This window comes from Pogona vitticeps, chromosome 4 (assembly GCF_051106095.1).
Source record: "Pogona vitticeps strain Pit_001003342236 chromosome 4, PviZW2.1, whole genome shotgun sequence".
NCBI lineage: Eukaryota > Metazoa > Chordata > Lepidosauria > Squamata > Agamidae > Pogona > Pogona vitticeps.
The window spans coordinates 215,029,158-215,053,320 of NC_135786.1; the positions used below are offsets into that span (position 1 = coordinate 215,029,158).

Sequence of the window (24,163 nt, forward strand, 5' to 3'; positions counted from 1 at the left end):
TAAGCTGCCACCAACCATTCCCTATAAGAAGTCACACAGACCAGGGATGGATTTTCAAACAAATAAAAGAATAAGGTTTATTTAAAACAACACACAGGCAAAATAAAATGATCAGGTGAATAAGATATAGTAACGTGGCTTAGTTTCACTCATACATACACACAGGTTGGTTCACACAGAACCCTTAACTTGAAGCACAGACCCTGAACCTATCAGTTCTGGCTAACCAACCGACACCTGAACCTATCAGGTTGGTACTCTGACACACAGTAGTACCCTGTCTGACACACAGACTCCCACACCAGCTTCTTCTTCCCAGCTGCTGCTTTGTCACATCCCAGCGTCTCCTAAACTCTCCACACACGCATCACATATATATACAGTACAGCCCCTCCTCCTGATGTCCCGCCTTCCACTCCCCATAGGATGGAACTTTCCCTCCAAACCCATGACAGACAGGTAACATCAGTGCTGTATGTAACAACATGTTCTCAGTATCTAATCAGAGCTTGAAAACCTACTTTGAAGAAATATTTAGTTACACTTCCAAGGCCTGTTAAAACATTTAGCTATTGCTATAATTATGTATTTTTAAAAGCAACCACTCACCTTCTTCTTTCTCACATGTGACTAAAATGTTAGTTTGAGGTTATTTTTTTTGGGGGGGGGGAGTATCTGAATGCTCTAAGCCTATGGTAAACACATTCACTTTGCTCCCAGCCATTGTTTCCTCAGTGTCTACACAACAGAGCACACAGCACAACATGAGGCAGCACTGAAACCATCTGATATTACTATTCCACCATTTAACTATTGCATTTAGTGAGGCCACACACTGTTAATTGTAAAAGTAAGGAAACGGAATGAGGTTATAATCCTTATTCGATTAACTTTTCATTATTGGGAAGAATTAGTTATAAATAATTGGTTACTTTTGGACTCTGCTCTGTCATTAATTATGGAAGTTCTTGTTACCCACCATTAATTTTTACACTTGTAGTAGCTATGGACACAGTTTTGTACTTGTTCATAAGAATATAATAACTACACTGGATCAGACTATATGTCATCCAATATTCTGATCAGACAATAGCCAGCAGAACAGGAGTGAAAATGTTACCTGCCATCCCAAGTTCTCCGCTAATGAATATGCAGAGACACTCTGCCTCTGATGACAGAGATGCTGTAAAAAAGGACTTGAAAGTTCCATTAATTCACCTAATTCTATCTCCAGCTGTTCAGGTTGGCAGCCATCAGGAACTCTTGTCCTGCAGTAGCAAATTCAGCTATTTGACTATGTTCAGTGTAAAGAAATGCTTCTTTTTATTTTCCTGAATCTCCCACCCTTCAGCTTCAGTGGATGACTCCAAATTCCAGTATTATAAAAGGAGCCAAATAATTTTTCCATATACGATAATAGATCATAGAACTGGGGAGATGGAAGTGTCTCTATGGCTTATCAAGTCGTTTCCTGCCAAAGCAGGAAATCTAGAAGCAAGTGGCTATCTAACCTCTGTTTAAAAACCTCCACTAAAAAAGAACCCCTCACCCCTCTCAGACAGTCCATTTCACTGTCAAACAGCATTTACTCTCAAGAAGTTCTTCATAATGTTCAGGTGAAATTTTCTTTATCTACTTTGTTCTTTAAAAGCTTATTTCAGTTGCAGTTGCAATATTGGTTTATACAATTTTTTAAACGGATTTAAGCATGTTCATTTTCTAGGTTGGATTGTGGCCCATATGTATAAATTCCTAGTGCTTTCTTTCTTATAAGTTCTATAAGTCAGACATGTTGTGAAACCACTCTAATATAAGGCAAGTGCATCCATTCTGAACAGCTCTTTAAAAACAACTACTGAGTACTTTTGTTGTCATGTTTAGATTATTTTATTTTTAAGATTTGTTTGCTTTATCTAAAATGACAAAAGAATTCTCTGTTAAACATTAAAAAGTTCCATTTTTACTGCTGAAGCCTGCCAGCTCCCAACCTCCCTTCAAGTGTCTGGTCAGCATTGACCAGGCCATATGGTTGGGAAAGGAAACAGCTAATTTCCTCCTTGCCCAGCCAGCTACTCTTGCCCTTAATGCTAAGAACTTCACTTTCCAGAAGGAGAAAGAAGCAAGAAGAGGACCAGCTGTCCTGGATTTGGTCGACAGAAATGGTCGACAGAGTGGCAGTAATGGGAAATTTGGGTGGAAGTGAGCATACACTGTTTGAATTTGTTAAACTGAGAAAACCGAAAACAGGATAGTACAACCACTCTAGATTTTAGGAAAGGTGATTTCAGTAAGCTTAAGGTAATACTGGGTTATATATAAGGGTTAGAAATACTAAAAGAAAAAGGTACCCATGATAAATTTCTTCTTCCAAAAGGAAAACAGTGCTCAATCTTGTATGGGTAGAATAAAACAGGAAGGAAGAGGGCTGTTCATCAGATTAGCAGATGACACCAAATGAGAATGGTTTACTACAGTGGGGTCTCGACTTACGAACTTAATCCGTATTGGAAGGCAGTTCTCAGATCGAAAAGTTCTTAAGTCGAATCTGCATTTCCCATAGGAATGCATTGAAAACCATTTAATCCGTATCTGCTCTTTTCGTCCATAGAAACTAATGGGAAGCTGCTATTCCGCCTTCTGCCACTAGAGGGGGATATTTTTTCTTTTTCCTTTTAACCTAAGATGACTTAGCTTTAAAAAAAAGGAACATAAGAGTTCATAACTCGAATCTAAGTTCGTAAGTCGAGTCCATATATTCCTATGAGAGCAGTTCGTAAGTAGAAACGTTCGTATGTCGAGCCGTTCGTAAGTCGAGACCCCACTGTAGTACTCTAGAACAGTGGTCCCCAGCCTTGGGCCTCCAGATGTTCTTGGACTTCAACTCCCATAAATCCTGGCCAGCAGAGGTAGTGGTGAAGGCTTCTGAGCGTTGCAGTCCAAGAACATCTGGAGGCCCAAGTTTGGGGACCACTGCTCTAGAAGACAGAATCAGGATTTAAGATTAACTATGCAGGTTGGAGAACCAGGCCAGTACAAACAACATAAGTTTCAACAAGAGAAATAATAATGTGTATATCTGCACAAGTACACAAATATACAATGGATGCAGCTGACTTACAGTAGTACATGTGAAAAGTATTTAGGAGTTTGTTTGTTTGTTTTTATCCTACCTCTAGTGGCATGCCACTACTTTGGGCAGCTTACAGAGATAAAAACATGAAAAATCCAACCCACAACCAAAGAAATATAATTTGGGGGAAACCCACCCACCCCCAGCAGCAACAGTAATCAAAAACAAATAAAAAATAAGCAACATCATAGAAAATCATGAGATTTTAGAAGACCCAAGCTAAATATGAGCCAACAATGTGATACAGCAGCAGAAACAGCAGATACAATGCTTAGTTGGATCAAAAGAGGTAGTGCCCAGATCAAGGGAAGTGCTAGTACTACTCCATTCTGCTTTTGTCAGATCTCAGCTGGAATACTGTATCCAGTTCTAGCCACCACTGTTTAAAAACAATATTGACAAGATGAAATGTATCCATAGGAAGTTGACCAGCATAGTAAAAGGCCTGGAAACAATACAAGGAAAGGCTGAGGAATCTGGGCATGTTCAGGCTGGAAGGCTAAGTTATATGATAGCTGTCTTCAATTTTTGAATGCCTGTCTATCTTGTGGAAGATGGAACAAATTTGTTTTCTATAGCTCCAGTGGGTAGGACTGGATTCAAATTACAAGAAAGGAGAGTTCATCTAAATATTAGGAAGAATTTCTGGACAGTAAGAGCTAATCAACTCTATCCAGTAAACCAGACTACCTCAAAGGGTGATGGATTTTTGTTCTTTGATTGAAGGTTATTAAACAGAAGTTGCTTGGTCATTTGTGAGGAATTACTTGTTACATACAGCACTGATGTTACCTATCTGTCATGGGTTTGGAGGGAAAGTTCCATCCTATGGGGAGTGGAAGGCGGGACATCAGGAGGAGGGGCTGTACTGTATATATATGTGGAGCGTGTGTGGAGAAGTTAGGAGAAGCTGAGAAGAGCTGAGAGAAGAAGCTTGAGTGGGAGTCTGTGTGTCAGACAGGGTACTACTGTGTGTCAGTCAGTACCAACCTGATAGGTTCAGGTGTCTGTATGGTTAGCCAGAACTGATAGGTTCAGGGTCTGTGCTTCAAGTTAAGTGTTCTGTGTGAACCAAACTGTGTGTATGTATGATTGAGACTAAGCCACGTTACTGTATCTTATTCCCTTGATCATTTTATTTTCCCTGTGTGTTGTTTAAATAAACTTTATTCCTTTATTTGTTAAAAATCCATTCCTGGTCTGTGTGACTCCTTACAGGGAATGGTTGGTGGCAGCTTAGTGAAACTGTGGCATCCTCCAGTAGGTCTGGGTTTGTCACATTGATTGGTGTCCAGCGTGTGGGATACGACTGGTCCAGTTGTCCAGTGGTCCAGCAAAGCCTTGGCAAGTGTGCCCAGAGCAAGGGGGGTCTAGTCAGGGACAATCTGAGGCGCGTAGGTAATCTTCTAGGTGTACCTCACGGGGAGGTGCGCTAGTGGAAGAACGTGCCAACTGGGGACTAGATTAGGGAGCTCTGAGGCAACTTGTTTTGGCGGGAAAAAAGCTGAGGCAAAACTGTGTAGTAGCAGTGATCTAGCCTGCCTGCTGAGAGGCCTAGCAGAGGGGGGTAGACTCTGGCTGGCTACAGTTGCAAGTTAGTGCTGAAGAACAGCAGCAATCTATAGAAAGCTGGTTCTGAGGCAAAAGAAAGAAAAAAAAAAGTGGTCGCTTTATTTTGAGGCTTGACTTTTGAAAGCAGCCTGTTCTGGGGGGGGGGATTATGCCCTTGACTCGAAGCCAAATGGCAGAAATGGGTGAAGTGAAAGACCCACAGGTAGACCAAGGTTCGGAGGATGAATTTGGCTCAGTGCAGGGTGACAGCACGGGAGAACAGAACCCAGAACTCAGAAAAATGCTCCTAGCCCAACAGCATGAACTGAGGGTGAGGGAAATGGAGGAAAGATTAGAGAGAGAAAGAAGGCAATTTGAAATAGAGAGAATGGAAAGAGAAGAAAGATTGGAGAGAGAGAAAATGGCGTTTGAGTTGAGAAAATTGGAACTGATGAATCAGAACAATAATAACAATAGGGATTCTGAGGGAGGCCAATTGTCTAAAGCTGACCTGAAGAAATTCCCTGTGTACCACAAGGGAGATTGTCCTGAGGTGTTCTTTTCCCTAGTGGAAAGAGCGTTTGTGGACTTCTCAGTAAGAGAAACTGAGAAGATGACCATCATGCGATCTTTAATCAGTGGCAGCCTTGCAGAAGTCTATGCAGAGATGCCAGAGGAACTGATGAAAGATTTTGCAGAGTTTAAAAAACTGGTGTTTGCCAGACATGGGATAAATGCGGAACAGCTGAGGCAAAGATTCAGGTCAATCACCAAGAAACCAGAGCAGACTTTTACCCAAGTGGGGGCCCAATTGGTGAGGCTGCTAGAGAAATGGCTATCTCAGGAGGGGACAGAGACCTTTCAGCAGCTCAAAGACTTGATAGCGCTGGAACAGTTCTATTCAGTCCTGCATGGGGAACTGAAATTCCAGGTGAGGGAAAGGAAACCGAAATCTGTGGCAGAAGCAGCCGAGATCGCAGATTTTATTTCCCAAATAAGAAAGCCCTTGGGTGAGGGGAAATCGATGGGAAAACCTAAAGAAACCTACAGCAAGTACTCTCAGGGACCAGGAAGAAACCAGCAAGGGGGAGGGACCCATGGTGAAGGGAAGCCCTCAGACATGAAACCAAGACCTCAGATTTTGGAGGGAAAACCAAAACAAGATGAGAAAGACTCAAAATATAGCAGAAAATGTTATTCCTGTCAGGGAAAGGGCCATCTAATCTCAGAGTGTGAGAAATTAAAGCAGCTAAAAGGAATTGTGCCTCAGGATTCGAGTGGAACCAAGCCAAAAGCGGTGTTCTGTGTCCAGAAAGAGCAAAGCTCCTTGTCACTGAGGGAGCCTGTTGCCATGGCTACTCAATCTGGAACAGTTACATCTGCTGATCAGGCTGAGGAAAATGGTCCTCTTGTGGAGGTCAAGCGCTGCTTGCTCGTGAGAACAGATTCTCAGTTGTTTGAAACCGCAGGGGTGGACGTAGGAATACTTGACCATCAGTATCGGGGGTTGAGGGACACTTGTTCCCAGGTGACCCTGTGCCATCCAGATATTATTCCTAGGGAATATATAATCCCAAATGAGAGCATGAAGGTGGCAGGGATTGAGGGGCAGGTGATCTCACTGCCAGTAGCTGAGGTACCTGTGAACTTTCAAGGCTGGAGGGGAGTTTGGCGGCTAGCGATTTCATCGACTCTGCCAGCAGCCGTGCTCGTGGGAAATGACCTGGCTGAACATGTGAAACGGGTGCTAGTGATTACACGTTCACAAGCCACCACGGGGACAGTTCAGGGGGGTACTGATGAGCCAGAGACGGAAGCAGAGGGGAGTTCAGAAGCTGTGGTGGAAACCTTAACCACAGACAGCCGATTTGGCCAAGAGCAAAAGGCAGACGCCACTCTCCAAAAGTGTTTTGAACAGGTGACTGACGCCCAGCTAACACCTGAAACCCCAGTGAGATTTCTAGAGAAAAAGGGGATTTTGTATAGAGAGACCCTGAGGAATATCTCAAAAGGGGGAGATGGGATCCGAAGTCAGCTAGTGGTACCTGAAAAGTATCGCCCCATGATCTTACAAAGGGGGCACTCTGACATGTTTGCTGCACACTTAGGGGTGAACAAAACACAGCAGAGAATCACACAGAATTTTTACTGGCCTGACCTAGGGAAGCAGATCAGGGAGTTCTGTAAACAATGTGATGTGTGTCAAAGGCAGGGGAATAGTCGCGACAGGACCAAAGCAAAGTTGTGCCCTTTGCCTGTGATTGACACTCCGTTCAAATGCATAGGGGTGGATATTGTGGGACCTTTGCCCAAGGCCACAAAGAGGGGGAACAGGTTCATTCTCACCATTGTGGACCATGCCACGAGGTACCCTGAAGCCATACCCTTGACTAACATTGAAACTAACACAGTGGCAGATGCCTTGGTGGGGTATATGTCCAGGATGGGATTTGCCTCAGAAATAATCACAGATTTGGGCGCATCGTTCACATCGAAGCTCATGAAACGGTTATGGCAAATCTGTGGAATTAAGCACAAGGAAACCACTGCCTATCATCCTGAAAGTAATGGATTAACGGAGAAGTTCAATGGGACTTTGATGCGCATGATTAGGGCTTACTTGGCAGAGAATCCAAACAATTGGGACCAGAAGCTGCAATCCCTTTTGTTTGCTTATCGATCAGTGCCACAAGCCAGTACCGGGTTCAGTCCGTTTGAACTTTTATTTGGGAGAAGGGTGAAAGGGCCCCTTGATTTGATCAAACAAAATTGGGAGCAGATTACCCAGGATGACCCACAAGACGTTGTGACATACATAGACACCTTGATGAATGACCTAAAGAGAAACTTAGAGCTGGCAGCAGAAAACCTGCAAGCTCAGAAGGTCAGACAGAAAACATGGTATGACCACAAAGCTAGAGAGAGGCACTTTGACCCAGGGGAGGAAGTGCTTTGGCTTAGGCCCTGCAGAGAGAACAAACTGCAGCTCAAATGGGCAGGACCATATAGGGTCATTTCCAAGATGTCAGACCTGAACTACCTTATAGAGCAGGAGGAGAACCAAGCAAGGAGGGTGGTTCATGTGAATGCCCTAAAACCCTACTACAGAGGGGAACAGAGGGTTTTATTTGCGATAAAAGCAGCTGAGAGTGAGGAAGCTGAATTACCCTTCTGGGAGGGTAGAGGGGAAGTAAAATACAACCCAGAGGAGGTAAAGATCAGTCCTGCACTCACCCAAGACCAGCAGCAAGAACTAAAAATGCTGCTCATTAAATATCAACAGGTGTTTTCCAACAAGCCGGGGATAGTGAAGGGAGTGATGCATCGGATCCACACAGGGGATGCACCCCCGCAGGCAGTATCCCCATACCGAGTAACGGGACCCTATAGGGACAAGGTGCGGAAGGAGCTGGACGAGATGCTTAGGGAGAACATAATCGTCCCCTCTTCTAGTCCTTGGTCCTCTCCGATAGTCCTAGTGGACAAGCCTGATGGGAGCATTAGGTTTTGTGTAGATTACAGGAAATTAAACCGCGTAACCACTCCTGATGCCTACCCAATGCCCAGGCTAGACAACCTGATTGAAACCATAGGGGGTTGTCGGTTCATCTCAATATTGGACCTGGTAAAGGGATATTGGCAATTAAGAATTGATCCCAGGGATCAAGAAAAGACCGCCTTTTGCAGCCCTTTTGGTCTCTATGAGTTTCGAGTCCTGAGCTTTGGTCTCAGAAATGCACCAGCCACATTCCAAAGGCTGATGGACCAGACCTTGGCAGGGCTCAGTGACTTTACTGTGGCCTACATTGACGACATAGGGATCTTCAGTAATACCTGGGAAGATCACCTGAAACACCTGGAGTTAGTGCTGCAGAGGTTAAGTGCAGCAGGGCTAACAGTAAAGGCGAGCAAGTGTCAGCTGGGTAGCCCAGAAATAAAATACTTGGGTCACATAGTAGGGGGAGGAGTGATAAAACCCCTCGAGGCCAAGATAGAAGCAGTTCGTGATTGGCCCAGACCCAACACCAAGAAAAAGGTCAAATCATTTCTTGGGTTGGTGGGCTACTACAGAAAGTTCATCCCGAGGTTTAGCGAGATTGCGGCTCCGCTGACCGATCTGACGAGGAAGAAGGCTGATGACCGCATCCCGTGGACCAGCGACTGTGAGGAGGCGTTCCGGAGGTTGAAGGAGGCGCTCATCAACTATCCAGTGCTGCGTGCTCCAGACTTCGACCCGGAGTTCATCATCTACACCGATGCGTCTAACAGCAGGGTAGGAGCAGTTCTTTGCCAGGAGGATGAGAATGGTGACCAGCATCCAGTGTCCTACCTGAGTAGGAAACTCCAGAAAGGTGAGAGACATTTGGCAACCGTGGAAAAGGAGTGCCTGGCCATAGTCTACGCGATCCAGAAGGCCAAGCCTTACATATGGGGAAGACATTTTATTCTGTGCACTGACCATTCACCACTGCAATGGTTAAAGACAATGAAAACCCACAATAGTAAACTTATGAGGTGGGCTTTAAATCTGCAAGACTATGACTTTGAAGTGAAGGTGGTCAGAGGGTCAGTGAACTGTGTTGCTGACGCCTTGTCAAGAAGACCTGAAGAATGAAGACGGCGAAAGAAACATGGACTATGTATATATTTTGATGACAAAAAGTTAAATGTACCTGTTTATTAAACATGATTGGTTTGTATGAATAAAGGTAACTTGATGTATTGGAAATGGTAAATGTTTAAATGCCTAATTGACATGTTTGGAGTGTAAGTATAAGTAAGTATGGTATTGTATGTTATTATATGACTGTTTTTGTTTGTTTTGGGTCCAGGTTGTTTTTTGGTGAAAAGCACCTTAGCTTTCCCCCTACAAAACAACTTATAAAGAGGGGAGGTGTTACATACAGCACTGATGTTACCTGTCTGTCATGGGTTTGGAGGGAAAGTTCCATCCTATGGGGAGTGGAAGGCGGGACATCAGGAGGAGGGGCTGTACTGTATATATATGTGGAGCGTGTGTGGAGAAGTTAGGAGAAGCTGAGAAGAGCTGAGAGAAGAAGCTTGAGTGGGAGTCTGTGTGTCAGACAGGGTACTACTGTGTGTCAGTCAGTACCAACCTGATAGGTTCAGGTGTCTGTATGGTTAGCCAGAACTGATAGGTTCAGGGTCTGTGCTTCAAGTTAAGTGTTCTGTGTGAACCAAACTGTGTGTATGTATGATTGAGACTAAGCCACGTTACTGTATCTTATTCCCTTGATCATTTTATTTTCCCTGTGTGTTGTTTAAATAAACTTTATTCCTTTATTTGTTAAAAATCCATTCCTAGTCTGTGTGACTCCTTACAGGGAATGGTTGGTGGCAGCTTAGTGAAACTGTGGCATCCTCCAGTAGGTCTGGGTTTGTCACATTACTTACATATGGATTTACTTCTTTGGCAGGAGGTTCAACTCCTTGCAGTCAATTGTCCTTGGAGTCCCTTACCAGATTTACAATTATATTATTCTCTGATTATGTACATGTGAAATCTTCATGTATACTGAGGCGACCTTTTCACAGCACCTGGAGTCAACACTTGCGTTTGTGAGCATACATTCTCAAATTCATTTCATTTTCCTATTTAAAAAACACATTCTGGAATAGTTGCTTTCTGATGGAAAACAAAGTAAACTGTAACTTCATTGGGTGAGGGAGGTGTCATGCCTGACATTTGAGAAATATCCTATAACAGGTGGTCTATCATTTCTTAATTTCTTATACTTTGCCATCTTGGACCTACATGGCTTTGGTTTTATTGTTTTTCAATTTGCAAACCGCCCAGAGTAGACCTTTGGTCTAGATGGGTGGAATAGAAATCCAATAAACAAACAAACAAATAAATAAAAATGATGACGTCCAAGGATTGGTGTTCCAAAATGGTTGTTTCTCAGGGACTATCCACTGCTCTCATGGAGCTATTTTTTTGACAAGACAGCAGGCATAAAAAAAAGACGGCCAATTAACTTTTAACTTCTCAGATTAAAAAACAGAAGAATACGAATAACTGGAAGTTTCCCCTATAATTATTCTTGTGGTGTGCTGTGGCTCAAGTGTGTCTGAAAGAAAGAAGCAGACAAGCAGAGAGGAAGAAAAGGATTCTTGGTGTTGAGAAGGGACTCTAGACTACGTACAATGTTTTCCCCAGCCCACAAGAGTCCAAAGCAAATATGTAGATTTGCAAGCCCAGTCTAAGTTGCTTGTGAAACATATTGTTCCATCTGCCAGTCTCCAAATAACGCTTACCTTTTCCCTTACTTAGATTAAAGCAGGGAAGTGGCAGCAGCAACAGTAGAAAATCTGGAAGGAGGAATTCCACCCCCTTCTTCCCCACCTTATCTCACCATGCTAATGCTCTCACACTGTTAGTAAGGCCAGTGGCTCTTGACGTTTGGGTAATAGAGGGAGCTGAGCTACAGGAAGCAAGAAAATTATTTAAGGGATCATTCAGAAATTGTGAGGAATTTTAGGATTGAATGAGTAGAATAGTTTTTTGGCTGAAAGAGAGATGGGATGGGGGTAGTCTGCTAGACTGTTAAGATATTTCTGCTGCTTATTATTGCAGTTTAACCTCTAGCCTTTCAGTGTTTAATTGTGAGCACTTCACAATTGAACATACAATAAACCTCATTTAGTTTCTGTTATTTCCTTTTTTTTCATCAGTGGCCGTACTTTTTCCCCCAACATTGTATATGTTGGAAGATTTAGAATAGCAGTTAGAGATGCATCAGTGATATCATGAATTAACGTAATATTAATATACAGAAAAGCATAATAATCCTGAAAGTAGAGTTGGAATCATTAATGCTAACTTGAAAAAAGTGTCTTCTAGTGAGTAATTAAAAAATAAATGTAATTGTATCCCAAATTAAAATGCTTTGCTTATGTCTCAGGCTCAGCAAAGTCTCTGGAGCATACATAAGAAATTGTTAACCAGTATATGCCTTTGTATTTACGAAGGCTTTCACGGCCAGGATCTAATGGTTGTTGTGGGTTTTTCGGGCTCTTTGGCCGTGTTCTGAAGGTTGTTCTTCCTGACCTGACGTTTCACCAGTCTCTGTGGCCAGCATCTTCAGAGGGCTAGAGTAGGAACTCTGTCCATGCTCTGTTGCTGTTTGTTGGATAGTTGAGTATTTATAGTTGTGGGAACAGCTTTTGTCCTAACCTTCAGAACACGGCCAAAGAGCCTGAAAAACCCACAACAACCAGTATATGCCTTTGGTTTCCACAGTTGCTTAGCTATGCAGTTATTCCCTTCATTCCATGTTAAAGCAGCATTTTCTTTTTTCTAGCAAAAACAAACAAAAACTCCAAAGCACAGGAACACTCAAATGGCCAGGGATCATATATGCAAAATTAAAGACCCCTTCACTCCAAACCCTTTATGTTTTAGGATGTAGGACTGTGGCCAAAACTAGTGTGGTATAGCAGTTATTGTTAGGAAACCCCAAGCTGAAATCCCCACTTAGCCATGAACCTCACTGGATGATTTTGAGCCAGCCACCGGCTCCAGCTTAATTTATATTACAAACAGCTGTTAAATTAAAATCGGGGGAGGGAGAGAGAGAGAGAGAAGGTTGAGCTCCTTAGATAAGAGAGGTTAACATTTTGTTGTCTTTTGTTTGTTGCTGGACTTCATTCACCATTAGTTATAGCAGCTGGTGCTGGTGGGTGTTGTAGTCCAGCAGTATCTGAAAGGCCACAAGAAGCCGGCCCTACTTTAGAAAAAAAGGCAAGACAAAAATGTAATTATATCAAGCTGCATAGAAAATAGTGATACTTCTATGTAATTATGTTATGATCAGTGTGATGCTTCCCTATACATCATTATCAACAACATCTTTATCATCTTCAGCACCAGAATTAATATTTCTTCTCATTTGTAGAAAGTCTTAAATTGTTAACAATGCCATAAGAAAATAAACCAATAAAAAACAGAAATAATTCTATGTTTGAAATATTTCAGAGTGGCTGGGAAGAAGTCAAATGTTAGCTTTAAAAAACTCTTTATCATTTGCCATTATCATTATATTAGTACAGATAATGTGCATGGAGTAAAGTTCATGTAAAGATAAATTGTTGTAAATTTGTTGTAATGAACCATTGATTTCAAAAGATTTTTAACAAATATATTTCTTTTATAACATATAAAACAAACATGAATACAAATATATTGTGGTGCCACAAAGACCAACACTGAAGACCATTATATTTATCTCAGTGTACATTGTTGCAGATTATAATCCACTTCTTCGGAAACATATTTAGACCTGTGGCTGAATATTTTATTGCATGTGTCAAAGGAACTGGATTGCAATTCACAAAATTTCAAACAGAAATAAATCTGTATTAGAGCTATCAGAATACTTTTGTTGTTCTTTTTGTTTTATTTATTTATTATATTTATTTTATTGTTGCATACTAAACAGTTGTATATTGTTTCATTTTCGCAGAGCAAAAGTCAGTGGATAGCAGGTAGAACTATCAAATATTGCAATCCTGCTCCCTTAAAATAATTAAAATTTTGTTGCTCTCATCAATAGGGGTAGAACTAAAAGCACATTAATTGAGTTATCCTATTTCTGTTTCATAGTTTTACTTTCAAAAATCCCAGCTTGTGTAAAATAATCTTCCTGTGCTGGGAAACTTCAATCTAACTATTGTACAATTATAAAAGCATTTGGTAAGGCATTGCAGAATTTGTATTCTTGAAGGCTTTCACGGATGGGATCTGATGGTTGTTGTGGGCTTTTCGGGCTCTTTGGCCGTGTTCTGAAGGTTGTTCTTCCTGACGTTTCGCCAGTCTCTGTGGCCGGCATCTTCAGAGGACTGGAGTAGGAACTCTGTCCATGCTCTCTGACTCATTTGAATCAATGGGATTTACAGTGGAGGTGACTCATCAAATCCCCTTTGATTCAGTGGGCCTGTTTTTGTATGATTTATTACACCAAACAAGAGGACATTGGCTATTGCTAGATTTGGACGGCTATCCTGTGTACACTTAGTTGAATACTGTATGACTTGTGAACAGACACTGTACAGGAGAGAAGAATTTGTAAGAGAAGTAAGAGCAGTTCAAAGCAATTGGAAAAATCTCCTCTCCCAGTTGTAAAAGAATAGGAATGTTATGTTTGTCTTGGATACAGTACTGTCAAATTGTGAGAAAGTTCTTTATGCCAAACTCAAGTTGAAAACCACATTATTCCTTACTTTAAAAGTGTTTTAATTAAATTTTCATTCTAGCACATCATTGTTTGGATGACATTCTTTTTATTGTTTGGATGAGATTGCAACAATTTCTCTTTTTTCTTTTCTTTTAATTTTGCTTCACAGCTGAGGTGAATATTGATATATCGAAGCCTCTAAAAGCTAATATCAGCTTTGTCAAACTAGATCAAGTAAAACAATTTTTGAAAAGGATCAGAAGTGATTATGAGACCCAGGAGGACAATGCTTCAACAAGTGATAGTTTTCTGAAGAAAGAGGACACATTACCATTTAAGCATTACCAAAACAGAATTTCTGATTCCGAGGATAGCAGTGATGGACGGCAAACAGGTTCAACTCAAGAAAACCTTTGGATGGACATGTCCTGCTGTCAGAAAATTTCTGTCCACACTACTCAGATAGTAGTTTCAATGGAAACTCGTCCACATCCTAGTAAACCCTGCATCTTGGCGTCTTTATCAAGTCTCAGTGGAAATCTGAGTGTCAAAACTAATTCTAAAACAAAAGGTAAGAATGTTTTTTATAATAGCATCGTGATGAGGTCTATGGGATGTGATTATTGTACTAAAGGTCTTTAATAAACCCAGATGGTCTTTTAATTTTCACAGGCAGAAGGAAGAGACAGTAGATCAGAAGGCTTAATCACAGTCATAGCAAAAGTGAAGACCCTGTCCTAATCCATATTTGTTTTGGTGTAAGGAGTAAAATTTTCTCTTATGAAGCCTAAGGTTTTTAAAAAAAAAAAACATAGAGGAAAAGGAATGAGCAAAATAACAAGTTAATTTTTAAACATTGTAACAGTAACAGATCATTACAGTTTTTTAACAGTACTTTATAACAGTAATGTTCCACGTTCTACTCATGACTAGAGATGGGGGTATTTGAATATGAATATCCCCGCACAGCTGGACTTAATGAGTCTCTCTGCACAGCTGACGCATGGCCAGCCGAACAGGAGGAGAGCGGGGCTTCAGGAGTGATTAGAAGGATGAGCGAGGCGTGAGTGGACAGTCTGGCCCCAGGGACTGGACCCGTTAACTCCAGCTGCATGGGGATATTTGTATTTTTATATGAATACCACCATTTCTATTCATGACCAACAGAGTAAGAAGAAGGAAGGAAGCTCACCACCAACACAAACAATTGTTTTCACTATATGATACATGTTTCTGGTTTGCAACAGCAGTTATTCACATTTCTATTATCTAACTTATACTGGGGCAAACTGCCTTTGATTGTAAGGATTGTCCTTTACTGGAGTGTGTAAACAGATGCCAGATGCCTCCACAGAACACTTGAGTTAGATGATCTCTTATATGACATAGGCTCAACCACAGTTGATCCAGATTTGGATGAAGCGACAAATTGTCATTAATGAAAAATGGAAATGAAAGCTTCTGATTTTCTTAAATGTGCTTAAGAAGTAGGGGAAGCAGCCTAATCCTAAAATTCATCTAAATTCATTTTGGGAAAGATAAACTACAGTATGAGTTGGAGATTAAATATTTTTTCTATATGCTATAGTAATATGCCATTGATTGTTTAAAGAATAATTGAGCAGGCATTACATTTGAATTAGAAGGAATTCATTTAGAAAGCTAAGGTAAGAAATACTGAATTTTGTCCAGTAATTAACACTTACTAATTGGAAAAGCATAGAGAGAAAATGATATCTACATTGGTTTCCTTTGTAACCACTAAAAACAGAAAAGAATTAGTTGTAAAAAATGGTTACAAATAGTCCAGCTTTGGATTTTGTGCTGTTTTGGAGTTTTTTAATGCTGAACTAGACAATATTATATTAAAAGACACTTAAATAGTAAAATTTTTCTCATTGGATATCAGCCAGGTTTTTAGCAGGTTGGCATAAGCAGTTTAAGAGTTAAAGACAGTGATTTGTAGCTGAGAAGTATAAGTTCCAGGCCAACATAGGTGATTTATTACTTTTGGGGGGGGGGTCAGGATTACTACTACTTAGACCAATAAATCTTTGCTCTTGTTATTGTTTTAAAAGTTAGAAATGAAAAATTTAAGGTTCATAGAACATGAAAGACTGTTGAAATGCTGGAGGCTAGAATACCTTTTATCCATAAATAAGCACTTTATCCATAAATAGACTTCTATAAAGGCAAGAACAGCAAAGGCATTCCCACACCTTTGCTGTTGTATCTCAATTGCAATATAGAACAACCTTTAGCAGAGTAGGAAATAGGCTATTTCTTAATATCTTTACGTCAGTGGTGGCTCATGGATCAACCTGGGGGCACTTCATCTGAGAATTTCTGCTTCTGACTACAGCCTCTTGTCCTAGCCAAGAGCTACTTAGAAATCCGTTTTATCTGTTCTGCTTTTATTTTTATTCCTGCCCCCTCCATTTTGGAGTAAAGTCTCCTTCCTTTTAAGTTTGACGCTGTGTCAGCAGTCGATATGCTTACACTTGACCTTATACACAGACTAAGACAACATCAGCTCCAAAAACTACTTGCCCTATTCCAGCTACGTATTTCTAGTTCTCACTAAGCCTGTATAAGCCTGTGGCAGAGTTGTGCCCAGAGCCACCTCCAAGTGTTGAAAGCTTCCTCCCCATATCTTCCCACATGAAGAGCAAGTGATTATCTAACTCTCATGGCCACAGTCCGCTGTGAAACATTATGCTTTTCTTGTTGTTTAGTCGTTAAGTCATGTCCAACTCTTCGTAACTCCATGGACCAGAGCACGCCAGGCCCTCCTGCCTCCCGGAGTTCAGTCAGATTCATGTTGGTAGCTTTGATGATGCTGCCCAACCATCTCGTACTCTGACGTCCCCTTCTCCTCTTGCCCTCATACTTTCCCAACATCAGGGTCTTTTCCAGGGAGTCTTCTCTTCTCATGAGATGGTCAAAGTATTGGAGCCTCAGCTTCAGGATCTGTCCTTCCACTGAGCACTCAGGATTGATTTCTGCAACATGGATAGGTTTGTTCTCTTTGCAGTCCAGGGGACTCTCAAGAGTCTCCTCCAGCACCACAATTCAAAAGCATCAATTCTTCGGCGGTCAGCCTTCTTTATCGTCCAGCTCTCACTTCCATACATCGCTACTGGAAAAACCATAGCTTTGATTATGGGTCACTACTTTTTAATATGCTGTCTAGGTTTGTCATCGCTTTCCTCCCAAGAAGCAGCCGTCTTTTAATTTCGTGGCTGCTGTCCCCATCTGCAGTGATCATGGAGCCCAAGAAAGAAAAATCTGGAAACAGTATGGAAACAGCCATACTGTTTCAGAATAAGATAATGTACCATATGGCATCACTTCTGGCCTTATTGGCCTATGAAGAAATGGGAAGGGACTCTTGGGCATCTAAGATATCCACAATTATAGCAAAGCTGGGTTATTCCCCAGTCTACCTCCATAGGAGGGGATATGAGACTGCCCAAGAAGATACCATTAAAAGAGTATATGGTATTGATAACCAGACTAGCATGGCATCTGTAGTCTGTTGCCGCTCCAGTAGGATATTCGAGGGCTTTTCTTTGCCTTTTGAAAAGTTGTCCTCTTATTTGTCTCTTATTAGCTCACATGAGCTGAGGCAACTGTTAACAAGGCGCAGACTGAACTCATTACAGTTCAAAGAGATTCAGGGATGTTACATGGATCAACATGGTACAGTCGCACATTGCGTAGCAGGATGCTTTAAAATGGAAGACATGGTACACTTTCTAACAGAATGTCCTCTGTACAGAGATCTGAGGGACCAATATATAAAGCCTTTAACAGCTGGGATCAAGAACATGTCCCCTTTATGCACAGTCTTGTCCCTGCTAGCTGCCACAAACTACTATATATCCTATAGGACTGCTAAATTTGTTAAACAGGTCATGGAGAGATGGAACTTATTGACTGCTTCATAAGTTCTTCAAGTTCATCTCACGTCTTGATTCATTTTTTTGAGAATGCTTATTATATTTTATTACTATTACGTTATCATTTTATGCTTTTAATGCTTCTTTATATGTACGTACATGAGATGCCAAATACTGTTTCATCTATGTTCTTGCTTATAGCCTGATTGGCTACAAAGCAATAAAGTATTTGAAGTGTTTGTCATTCAGCTTCGGATACAAGCTCACCCATTCAAATGGACAGGTGGCTATTGTAAGTAAGACCAGTAGCCACAGAAATGGCATAGAAAAGGGGGCAAGTGTGCTCAACGTGGCAGCTGCTTTTAGCAGCTATTGCTCCTTGATCATTTGTGGCTGACTCAAAGCAAACAGTTTGCAAGGGCAAAGCAATGCCATCACCTTTCAGGCGTTGCCAGTTTAAAAGTTTCCCAGTCCCTGATAGTTAAGAAACAAAACCTGAGATTAGAGATAGGTCCTCAGGATGTCATGGAAAGTGAGCCTTTGAACAACAGCTGCAAAATAATATGTGTCTTGTGTGTGTGTGCACTGGAGAAAGTGTGACACTCCTGCACTAGCTGCTAAACAAATATTAAGCATGCAGCACTCATATAGATAACCTCTATACTGAGCTTTTAAGCCCTGGTCTCATTTGGGGGTGAAGAGGAAATGAATGCCAGGCTTTGAAGCCTTCACAGAGATAAATTCAAAATCTTTCTTCTTCTAGTACTGTTCACCCTGAGATTTGTTTCTTTACCTGGAGACCCAGGGAAGCATAGCAGTTCCTTGGCTCTTAGCTGGCACCCTGAAACCTGGCAATACTACCTCCTGCTATTTCTTTCTTTAAAAAGGTAAAGGTTCCCCTTGACATTTTTTAGTCAGTCGTGTTCGACTCTGGGGAGCGGTGCTCATCCCCGTTTCCAAGCCGTAGAGCCAGTGTTTGTCCGAAGACAGTTTCCGTTGTCATGTGGCCAGCGTGACTTAGACCCGGAACGCTGTTTACCTTCCCACCGAAATGGTACCTATTTATCTACTCACATTTACATGCTTTCAAACTGCTAGGTTGGCGAGGAGCTGGGACAAAACGACGGGAGCTCACTCCGTCGCGTGCAGGGTCAGAAGACTGCTGGTCTTCTGACCCTGCAGCACACAAAGGCTTCTCAGGTTTAGCCCGCAGCACCACCACGTCCCTAAGTTTCTTTCTAAGTGGCAGCAATTGCTCCTAAGAGCCATTGCCGTTCACTTCCATGCTATTTTTTTGTGGCAAACAAATTTTTGATCAGCAGATATTAACTGTTTTCACTCTCTGTCCCCTGTCTCTGAGGAGGGGGTGGAGAAAATGAGGTGGGAGAAATTGGTACTAGCTCCCCGCTCAGCAGCTATTTGAGGAAGCCAGTCCCTGGTTTCAGTCCTAGCTGTACCATTTCAGATGACTCAGTGCTCCTCTGTGCCAAAAGCTCTCTTCATTTGCAAAATAAGTATGTGAGGGAGAAAAGCCATAGCTTCATTCCTACCTTCATCTGTAGTTTTTTATGCACACAGATGAAGTTTGGATGAAACGTTCCATCATGGGAAGGACTGCTTGTAGTCTGAAGTGGTACAAGCCAAGCAAAGATTTACCGCTAGTCTTCATCTCACAAACATTTTCATACATCCCACTGCATTTGCTAAAGGTCTGTTTGGAGGTCAGTCTCTTTTGAGTTACATAGAGCTTACTTGCAGGTAAGTGGGTGTAGGATTGCAGTTTCAATTACACTTTTGAACATATATGGTATTAAAGAGGGATGAATTTTGAACTTAAAGGAAAACTGCCTGCAAATACTGTATGTATAATATTTATAATCTAGTATGCTAGTAAAGAAATAGGAGTGTCAGGTGTAATGAAAGTGAACATTATTCATTAAAGAAGAACTTCTCTAACTTGCTTGTAAAGTGCATAAGACATCGCGATTTTATATTTCTTCCGCTGTAGTATATTGTGTTTCAGCGTGAGAAAACAGAGCTATGCATACAAACCTCTGTTCTCTAAAATGTTAAATCTAAATGCAATAATTAAGCAAAATTATAATTTTTAATTGGTAACAAGACTTGTTTAGTATATATTGTATCAGAAATCTTATGTAAGACTTGTTTCAAAGAAAATTCTCATAAAGGCAGTCTTACAAATGCAATGCAAAGCCAATACAAGTACTACATGGTTTGTTTAAAGTCATGGTGTAGGTCTGTAGCAGAACATGACTTTTGAAATACATTGTTATAAAAGAGATAAAATTAGTTCCCTTCTAGAGTGATTCTCCAGGTAAGTGTGGATTGGCTGAACATAAAACAGAAGTAACTATATTTCAAGTTGAAAGTATAATGTCAGAAATATATCAGAATCAGTTGCTCTTTATTTTCAGAGTTTTATAGATATACCTTTTGAGCCCAATAGAGCTGATGTTGGCACATGAAACTAATACGCAAAGACTTCACTGTATTTCGAATTTTTACAATCACATTACTATGGTGACCATCTGTAGCAGCTGCATTTTACGAATTATTTGCTGAAGCAAACGGCATACAATGACAGAAAGTAGTCATCTCAGATGTACTGTTAAAACAGACAAAATAGCATTGCTTGCCTGTTATATGGAATGGCCATCTGCTGTACAGATGTTATAATAACCAATGGCTTCAAATTCAATAATTGTATAAAATTTTCGTTAAAACCTCAACAATTTGCACTTGTTTACTTGAATCTGCATAATTCTCCTGTGAGACAACACAACACACTTGGGTATATATATTTTTAGTTCTCACTAGCAGTGGCTTTGATCCTTTTTGATGTGCTGACTTTAATAAACATAGTCAAAAGGCACTTTCAGAAAACATCATGGAAAAAACTACAAAGGAACAATTATAGCAGCAGAAACTACCCTAATCCCTTACTTACGCAAGCTATTTTTAGTGAAATATGTTTTTTTACAAATTTTATGTGACAGTATTTTATAAACAGTGTAAACGGCCTCTTTTCCAGATGACTCTTTGTGGAAGAGATGGAAGTTGGTTTGTAATGTAAGAGGAATCTTATGTGCTAAAGAGCACTTTTTTAAAAGCTCACTTGGGAATGTGTTGTACGCATGTTTTCTTCCTTGTGGAGGCAAAACAAAAGCTTGTGACCTTTCCTAATGACATTAGGAGAGTTTTAATTAACTGATAACTTTGCATTAAAATGCTTTTTTCCAGATATTATTAATTACAATCCTTTAATCAGAAATTTTAATAGCTCCCCACCCCACCCCCACTACTTTCTACTTTAGGAACTGTGGAAAATGTGGTTTGTTTTTATAAGTAAGAACATAATGTATTTTGTAAAATTATCCAATCCTCTTCTGCATATGAGAGGAACCTACAAGGCATGGAACATATTCTGTGGGATCTTCCTTAGCCTTCTGGGTGTAGAAATCCATGCCATTCTGATAAATTTAAATGCAAAAGAAATCTCATCTGAAATGGTGAGCCTCCTTGTTAGATCTCTTCTTATATGTGAAAACAGACACAACAAAAATATATTGTGGGTAGATAGCCCCTGTTCACATACAGACTTCTTTCTATCTTAATGCAAAAGTGGATATGTTTTGATAAGGAAGTGTACATGCAGCTCTCTTACACATTTGAATTGAGATTCTTGACTTTAAGAAGGCAGATTTTATGGAAGAGATGGGCAACTTTTGGCCCTCCAAATGTTGAACTACAGCCCCCATCATTCCTTACCATTGGCTATACCAGCTAGGGCTGATGACAGTTGCATTCTATTAACATCTAAAGCTCCATAACTTGCCTGTCATTGTTCCAATCCAAGATGTTAAAGCAGAAAATCCTCAGCTATCAGAATCACAGAGTCAGTCAACAGAATCAATAATACTTCTGTAAGCTACCATTTATGTAAGTCCAATTGATGTCATAGTTCTACTCTGAAATGCATTAACAACTGGATTAGGCTTTTTAATTTTTTAATGCAAATGAGAACAACAAAGGACTGTCTGTGTAATATGAGAAGTTTATATTATACAGTACCAACTGACAATACAGGACCTGTTCACTTATATACAGCATTTCATTCTATCACACACGTAGGTGTTTCAACTCAGTTGAATAGGTACAACATTAGTTTACAGTACTGAAATGTGTAATGCAGCACTACTAGAGTTTTCCCCTTCTTGGAAGCAAAGGGGTCTTCTGTTAGCTTTCTCATGTGGGACAATTTGTATGAGAGTATCCTCTGATAAAATGATTTTATTAGTACTGATACACCTTCTTCTAAATTGCTGGTGTTTTCCTCTATGCTCATAGTGGCATTTTGAGTAGTCAGAAAGCAGGATTGCAATGATTTTAAATTGATCTCAGTCATTAGGGTTCATTAAGAGCATACTTAGTTTTGCATGCTTTGTTGAAGATATCCTCTAATTGGCCCATAGGATAATCTGCTTGTCATTAGTAGTAGTAGTATGTTGTTGTTTAGTTGTTTAATCATATCTGACTCTTCGTGACCCCATGGACCAGAGCACACCAGGCCATTCTGTCTTCCACTATCTCCCGGAGTAGGGTCAAATTCATGTTGGTCGCTTCGGTGACACTGTCCAACCACCGCATCCTCTGTCGTCCCCTTCTCCTCTTGCCTTCACACTTTCCTAACATCATAATCTTTTCCAGGGAGTCTTCTCTTCTTATGAGATGGCCAAAGTATTGGAGGCTCTGCTTCAGGATCTGTCCTTCCAGTGAGCACTCAAGCTTGATTTCCTTTAGAATGGATAGGTTTGTTCTCCTATACAGCCTTGTCATACTCGTTTCCCAATTTTGAACCAATCAATTGTTCCATATCCAGTTCTAACTGTTGCTTCCTGTCCCACGTATAGGTTTTTCAGGAGATAGATAAGGTGGTGAGGCACTCCCATTTCTTTAAGGACTTGCCATAGTTTGCTGTGGTCCACACTGTCAAAGGCTTTTGCGTAGTCAGTGAAGCAGAAGTAGATGTTTTTCTGGAACTCTCTGGCTTTCTATATAATCCAGCACATGTTAGCAATTTGGTCTCTGGTTCCTCCACTGGCCTTGTTGTTAGCCAAGCTTTCTAAGGCCCACTTGACTTCACTCTCCAGGATGTCTGGCTCAAGGTCAGCAGCCACATTATCTGGGTTGTCCAGGATATCCAAATCTTTCTGGTATAATTCCTCTGTGTAGTCTTGCCACCTCTTCTTGATGTCTTCTGCTTCTGTTAGGTCCTTACCATTTTTGTTCTTTATCATGTCCATCTTTGCACAAAATGTTCCTCTAATATCTCCAATTTTCCTGAACAGATGTCTAGTTTTTCCTTTTCTATTATTTTCCTCTATTTCTTTGCATTGTTCATTTAAGAAGGCCCTCTTGTCTCTCCTTGCTATTCTTTGGAAGTCTGCATTTAGTTTTCTGTAACTTTCCCTATCTCCCTTGCATTTTATTTCCCTTCTCCTCTCTGCTATTTCTAAGGCCTAGTTGGACAGCCACTTTGCTTTCTTGCATTTCCTTGACATTAGTAGTATATCTATTTCAAAATATGGGATTGCACCAATATAGTGGCTTAAGATGCTCAGTTGTCAGGCCATTCCAATTCATGTGCTGTCAAGACTAGACTTGATTAAAGGGTTTAAATTGCCATCATCATCTTAGAACTGCAGAACTGGAAGGGACCCTATGGTTTGTCAAGTCCAGCCCCTGTCAATGTGGTACAGTGGGACATTGAACTCCCAATCTCTGGCTCCACAGTCGGATACCTAAACTACTGAACTATCCAGCAGTTAAAGAACCTTCAGGTAAAGAATTGTGTCCGCTGACATTCTAGCCTTTAGAGGGTCAGTGAAGGTAAGGGCCTTGATTAGGAGGGCCAGGAACCAGATCTCAACAGCACTATGGGCAGCTCTCCTGATTGCCTGCTAGCTTCCCATGACCACAATTGGGATGCCCAAATATTATTGTCCAGTATCCAGATCAGAGATTGATAAGAGGTGGTACAATGTGTCTTTTACTGGCTCAGAGTCTGTCTCTTTAGAATGCTGACATTACCTACAAGTCCTGTAGTTTTGCCAATCAGATTTGGTTGATACCATGATGTTACATCAGACAGTACTTGCGGATACCTGTGTAGCATCACCAAATGATGCCCTGGTCTCTCAGGAAGGATCACCTTTTGACATTGCCACAGTACCAATACTATTGTAAAGCCCCAGGAATCACTAGATATCCCTGATGCCTCAATGTATATTTTCTTAATACAGCAGGCAATAGTGTTGGGCTTTATTTTGTGACATAGCAAAATTATATAGTACAATATTTAT

At 40.9% G+C, this 24,163-nt stretch overlaps 1 protein-coding gene across 4 annotated transcripts in view; it reads left to right on the forward strand.

Moving 5' to 3' along the window:
- Positions 1-24,163, forward strand: part of VPS13B (vacuolar protein sorting 13 homolog B) — a 495,255-nt gene that overhangs the window by 330,254 nt on the left and 140,838 nt on the right. For all 4 annotated transcript variants that reach the window (XM_020785369.3, XM_020785367.3, XM_020785370.3 and 1 more), the window contains exon 36: positions 14,048-14,449. In XM_020785369.3, the coding sequence (XP_020641028.3) occupies positions 14,048-14,449 (402 nt within the window). The remainder of the gene's footprint in view (positions 1-14,047; positions 14,450-24,163) is intronic.